The 6,920-nt window shown below is 36.7% G+C and overlaps 1 protein-coding gene across 7 annotated transcripts in view; it reads left to right on the plus strand.

Annotated features, from left to right (window-relative positions):
- Window positions 1-4,768, plus strand: part of FGD4 (FYVE, RhoGEF and PH domain containing 4) — a 110,955-nt gene extending 106,187 nt beyond the window's left edge. For all 7 annotated transcript variants that reach the window (XM_040594033.1, XM_040594034.1, XM_040594036.1 and 4 more), the window contains 3 exons: window positions 1,690-1,830; window positions 3,430-3,570; window positions 3,755-4,768. In XM_040594033.1, coding sequence (XP_040449967.1) covers window positions 1,690-1,830; window positions 3,430-3,570; window positions 3,755-4,012 — 540 coding nt within the window. In that variant the 3' untranslated portion in view covers window positions 4,013-4,768. The remainder of the gene's footprint in view (window positions 1-1,689; window positions 1,831-3,429; window positions 3,571-3,754) is intronic.
- The last annotated feature ends 2,152 nt before the right edge of the window (window positions 4,769-6,920 follow it).

Raw genomic sequence — 6,920 nt, forward strand, 5'->3', positions numbered from 1 at the left:
CTGGAGCAGTGGAAGATGTGTGTTTGTGTAAAATGTCCCAAGCCTCTGGACATACACTATACTATTACTTCCGAGTTGCCTCCACTGATCCCAACAATTTCAAGACCGTATTAAACTGCCCCAAACCAGTGTTACCCTGGGCAGCACTGGCTGGCTGCCTCCTCTTCCCGTTCTGCTTCCTCCTCTCTCCTCTTCACAAGAAGACCATGAAGCCCTGCAGTTTTTTGTTGGGTTAACTTGGAGCTGTTCCCAGCTGGATTCAGCATGTAAATGTCTGAGCGTGTGCCTTTAAGCATCAGGGAGCAAGAGAAGGTTAGGATGGGGAGAGAGTGTTAGAGCTGCATTCCGTGTATGATGCTATGTAACTTATGCCACTTTAAAGGAACCACGAAATAGCGGTATGATTTGAGAGTTTTCAGAAGTTAACAAAAGAGCAAACACTGTACTTTCTTTTCTTGCCATCCAGCAACTATGCCTTTCTCCAGCAGATGGTAGTGCAAGCCCAGGTTTAAAACTTGTCTTATAGGTCACCTTGTATGATTTCTTTCTAATGTTTTTATGTGGTGTGAAGGCTTCTCTTGTGCTTTGCAGGACAGTAGAGACTTTTTCAGGAGCTCTGAATTATTGACTGTATGGTTGTCATCTGGGTTGTTTTTTTCCAGCTTATTCTGCCTTACAACTCCTCTCTTAGGATCACACCCTTCCTTTTTATTCCCCTTTTGTTCAGACTCCTAACTACTTCCCTGTATTGTAGTTCTATCACGTCTCCCTGCACATTAGTTTTAAAGCATTTTTTCATGGGAATTAATTTGTGTCAGTGATAGTGTTTTTCCAGCAGTGACTAATTGGGAATACTTGACTAGTATTCTCTAGAGATACTAGTTGAAAGTAGCCATCTAGATTAGTGCTGCAGAGGCCTGGTCCACGACAAGATTTTGTTCAGGGGTTTCAGTGGTTCAAGTCCATTTGTCTACCTTTCTTTCTTGAAATGACTGCAGTCATATGGTTTTTATGCAGACTATTTTTTCACCTGAAAGGACATTTCTGTGGAAAAACACTTCTAATGAAAGAACTTAGATCCCTCTTGTGTTTCAGTTAAAATATACATATAGTGAAAAGAAAAATCAGTGTGATATTGGCTTATTTATTCTGTGTACTTATGAACAAATTCTAAAACTTTAAATTTACTATTTATTAGCAGGTTAAAAAATGAGCCTTTTCTGATATTGTTACAACTTTTTATCATCAAAAGTGCATCTCTGTTGTACATTTCTGAGCTTATTTAGAAAAAAAAATGGTAAATATACCTTTTCAGGCATTTCAAGAAACTGGAGGATTTTCTTCCTGCAGCATGGCTTGTGCTAAATTTTGATTCTATTCCAAAATTTAACCTACAGATAAAATTGAAAGCCTAATGTGATTTTATGCAAAATACAAAGTTCCACCAGGTAAATAGTAAAAAGCACTTATAGTTAAGAAGCAGCAGCAAAAATCTGGTAAACCGTTATTTTTTATGAAGTTATTGCTGATGTGTCATAAAGGAATTATCTTTCTTGTTGTATATAATCAAACAATATATTACTAAGTAGATAAAATACTATTAATTTTTAATTCAATTCTGTTTTCATAGTTTTATAAATACTTAAATTTTATATACGTGTTTGTTTGGGGTTTTTTTTTGTCTCTAAGGTGGTTTGCTGGAAATGTTCTGATTACAAGGCACATCTAGAATATGATGGAAATAAACTGAACAAGGTCTGTAAGGACTGCTATCATGTTATAATTGGTTGTACAGACAGTGAAGAAAAGAAGAAGAAAGGCATCTTGGAGGTATGTTGTTTGAAAGTACCATATGTGCATAGTTGCAATTTCGGCTCATCAGTAAGTGAGAAATTGGTAGCATTCTTGCAGGGCTATTTTCTGTTTGAAAAATAAAAAGTATGTGGACCAAATTAATCCCATCCAATAAATTTTGGTTTTCACCATTCATCTTTCACAATACTACTTTGTTTCTTACAGCTTTTTTTTAAAAAGGGGGAATTGGGAATCTTAGAGCTTTTTTTGCTTCTTTCCAGTTACGTCAGCTAATGCGATAAAACATTATGTTTCCTTATAATTCTTCAGTTTTCTTCTGCACTTAAGCTGCCATAGCAACAAAAACCACTGCTACTACAATGATTCTTGAAATCATAGGCCCAAATTGAAAGAACGGGGATGGAGGATAGGGGAATGGGGGAGAATTTTGCTATTCAGAGTCTGAGTACTAAGGCACTGTTTTGATCAGTGTATACAATGTACATTTTAAGTCATCAAGTTGCTTTCAGCTTTCCACATTTAAAAATTCAAGGTCTCAATCAGACAATAAAAATCCATGTTTCTCTTATGATCAAGGGAAGAAATAGGTATCTCAGAATTGCAATTAACCTTCACATTTTTAAATCTCCCTTTGCAGATGCTTTTAAAACACCTGACATAAATTAGAGAAATATCATCCTAACTTTGTCAAGACATATATTTATCTTGGGATGTAGTAGAGAAGGATTGACCTTTGAGCTAAATACCAACAGAAAAAGAAGGGAAAAGTAAGATACAAATTGTAATTCCATACACAGTTCTTAATCTGTGTTGGTTTGACTACCCTTGACTACACTCTTTTAATGAGAAAGAGTAGGGAGTATAGAACTCCACTGGCTTACCTTATAATCAAGAGACTGCTGTTTCTTGGCATGGTGACTTTACTAAGGTAGCTGAAGGAGCTACAGAGTCCCTTACGCAGACTCTATGCGTGCTGGATCTCATGGCAAGGGAGTGGTTGGTACCATGTTGCAGCATCCAGACAGCATCGCTGCTGGGAGAGGGAAAAAAACTGATGCAATGAAATTTTAATGCAGAATTGGTGTGTATTCTTTCTGATTTTCTCAGGGTCACTATTTAACCGGAGTAGCATGTCACTCTGTCTTCAGATTTTAAGCCATTCACCTAATCTTTTCTGTAGGATTACTGCTTGCATTCTTAAGTTACTCTTAGAAATGTGTTTGCATCTGCCAAAATAAAGTAGTTCTCGTATTGGATACTTAGTAGCACTTCAGTGCCTAACATGATGTTATTGCAGAAATCTGACTTTTGTAGATGCTAAGATACGGAGGCAGACTAGCTGTGGTGGCAAGATGAGATGTAGCATGATCTAAAAACTATAATCCAGAATTAATGATGAAAGAAGGAACATATCACACGTTAAGGGAGTACATGTTGTGATTGTATGTATGCAATAAATAAATAAATATTCCTCTATTTGCTCAAGCTCTTTTGGAGATGCTAGCCAAGATTTGATATGAATGGTGATGAATTTCTGCTTTTCTGTTCTGCATGGGTTTAGTCTTTACTTAAGGAAAATTTATTTTCTGTTTTATGCTTCATACTCTCTCCTAGATTGAATCTGCAGAAGTGTCTGGAAATAGCGTCATATGTAGCTTTCTTCAGTACATGGAAAAATCAAAGCCCTGGCAGAAAGCATGGTGTGTTATACCTAAACAGGAAGCTCTCGTGCTGTACATGTATGGTGCTCCACAGGTATGTATGGAGAAAATGGGGGAGATTTTTAGTAATTATTGTGACTGGGCATCTGAGGAAGAGAAGTCAAATAGTTTGGGAATGGAGGAAAGGCCCAAGTGTTTTCACCAACCTATATAGTAAACAAGAGGTAGCAGGCAGATTAGTTGGCTGTTCTTAATCAAGAACTTCTCTTTCCTCTTAGGATGTTAAAGCTCTGGCTACAATTCCACTTCTGGGCTATACAGTAGATGATACTCCCAGAAGTGCTGACCTCCCGCACAGCTTCAAACTGACCCAGTCTAAGTCTGTGCACAGCTTTGCTGCGGACAATGAGGAACTAAAACAGAAATGGCTAAAAGTTATCCATTTAGCTGTCAAAGGTGAGACACCAGAATGTCAAAATGAACTGCAAGTGAATTTAGAAGAGCAACCTGAATCTTCTAAAACATCTGAATGCTGAAGCTCAAGAACACATGGTATTTTTAAAAGATTTCAATTGAGTTTGTGGTTAACATTTGTGTTAACCTTTCTTTGCTCAATCAAGAAAAAAAAAAAAAAAAGAAGCAAACTTCTTACTACCATACACATCTTAGCACTTTATGTTTGGGAAAAATTCTGGTCTTTTTAGGGATCTTTTTCTTATATTTATGTTCTGTCAATAAAAGTGATGTACAGGTCCATTTCAGAGACTTTTTAAAAAAATGTGAATGCTATTAAAAATACTTACTAACTTTACTGTACTACTTGTTTGTCGTGATGCAAATTTTTTTTTAAAATCCAGTTGCTCTTCAGTTATTGTTTGCTACTTTCATTAAGAATGCAAATATTGAAGCTTCCTACTATACATGTGAGGACTTGCAACAGGATAAAAGATATACCTCCACATTGCCAAATAGAACTGTAGTTAAATATGCAGGGACAGTTCAGTTTAACGTATGTAGTTTATAGATTAAATTCCACAGATCTGTACATATGTTGTATTCACTTGTCTCTTTTGAATTAAAGTAATGCAAATTGCTTTCACAGGTATATTGGCTTTTAAAGTTTCAATTTATCAAGGAAACAATCTAATGATTTTCAATCTAGAAACAATATATAATATATGTACAGAATTAAAAATGTACAATACTTGATGATTTCATGATACTGGGTTCCTATTAGTAATTTATTTAAAAAGCATGTTTTCTATTTGAAATTAAACACAGTCCTAAATTAACAAATACTGTTCAGTGATTTGTTTTAATAGCTGACACTTAATGATCTTGATATCTTTATGCATCAAAAAATAGCAGTAATGTAAGTGGCATGCAATGGACAAATAAGTTCCCGTTGTGTTTAAAAGAGTAGTTGCTTTTCTTCAGTGTCCTATCGCTGTTACCTCTGAGGAGTGCAGTAGTTCATTACTCAAATGCAGTATGTGGTTTGAGAAAAGCAACAGATTCTAGTAACGTTGTGGGATCGTGTATTTTTGCTATTACGGTTATTGGAATGAAAGAACATTTTCAATTTATCTTTTAATCTTTACAGAAGATTAGATACTCTAATATTTATTTATGACAACAATCTTCAAGGATTATTGTTGTAAAGTGGAGCCTGCTTTATACAAATTCAGTATGAAGTCTGAGCCTGCAAATCTCAAGTTGTATTAACTGATATTATTTGCATTCCACTTATGGGAATAAGGACTTGTTGGCTTTACAGTGTTAAGTCCTTTACGAACTTCCATTCCTGTTAGAATTTTTATACATAGAGGCAAATGACCTCCCTAAAATTTTTACTGTAACATCTTTGGATGAAATACGAGAAATTCAGAGATAATGATGACTGTCAAGTAGATAAATATCTTTCCTTTTCTGACCCCTCAAAGGAAGGAAAATATGTAACTTCTACAATCAACTTGTCATAAGCACATTCAGGAGTCTGTCTTCTCAGTATAACTGCAGTCTGTTTTAAATCATGTCAAGCTGAAGAATTCAGGTTCAAGTACAGTTTTGTTAGTAACTTGAAGACAGATTTAAGTTGTTGATTTCCTATAACAAGATTTCCAAAAAAAGTATAGACTGAACTCCCACTCCCACTTTTTCTGTGACACTATAGGAAAAAAAAAACCAAAACACAACAACCCATTTAGCATTTAAAAAGGAATTGTTAAAGTAACCTCTGTTTTTACTGTCAAGAATCCATGAGTACACACTGTCTATTGTTCTTTGGTAAGAAGAAATGTTGTGCAACTTAATGTTAGCAGAAACCCAAAATCTACCATGGCCTTTAGACTTCAAAGCTTTACACAAGTGTTGGTAATTATCAGGACATGGAATTGTAGAGTATTAGCTCTACAACTGACTTTGGTTGTCCATTGGTCCATATTATTCTACATATAACCCTAGTATTACTTTTATCTGATGTGCAAGCTCTTCTGTAGCTCTCTAAGAGATTTGAAGTTACTTCTGTTGTCATCTGTATTGACCTCTAGTTATGTGCAGCTCAAACCTGTTTTGGTTCAATTTGATGGTGAGTACCATCAAATCTTCGCTGAGGTCTCCCTAGCTACATCTTGTGTATACCTTGGTGAAGGATGGGGGGACATTCAGGTAAGCAAGAACTCTCCATGGCTAACTCTCATGGTCATCTCCTGAAAGTGGGTATTTTCTAAAAGTCTCAAGTGCAGTTGTGGCATCTGGAGAATCACCTTACCACATCCTAATGTATAAAAACATTGTTTCCCCTGTTCAAGTTGTTGGGTGTAAGGGGAGAAGTTGCCTTAAAGGAGTCCCTGGATAAGATGGACTGAGGTATACTGAAAATAATATGATGGTATGACTGTAATCACAGAATCATTTAGATTGGAAAATACTTGTAAGATCATTGAGTCCAACCATTAATCTAGCACTGCCAAGTCTACCATTACATCATGTCCCTAAATGTCACACCTACAAGTCTTTTAAAAACTTCCAGGGATGGTGACTCAATAACTTCCCTGGACAGCCTGTTCCAGTGTTTGACATCCTTTTGGTGAAGAAATTTTTCCTAATATCCAATATAAACCTCCCTTGGCACAACTTGAGGCCATTTCCTCTTGTCCTGTCGCTTGTTACCTGGGAAAAGAGACCAACACCCACCTCATTACAGTCGCTGGTAGGTAGTCGTAGAGAGTGATACGGTCTCCCCTGAGCATCCTTTTCTTCAGGCTAAACAACTGCAGTTCCTTCAGCCACTCCTCATAAGCCTTGTGCTCCAGACCCTTCACCAGCTCCATTGCCTGCCTCTGGACACACTCCAGCACCTCAGTGTCCCTCTTGCAGTGAGGGGCCCAAAACTGAGCACAGCATTTGAGGTGCGGCCTCACCCCTGCAGAGCACAGGAGGTGA

The sequence above is a fragment of the Falco naumanni genome, chromosome 5 (assembly GCF_017639655.2).
Source record: "Falco naumanni isolate bFalNau1 chromosome 5, bFalNau1.pat, whole genome shotgun sequence".
NCBI lineage: Eukaryota > Metazoa > Chordata > Aves > Falconiformes > Falconidae > Falco > Falco naumanni.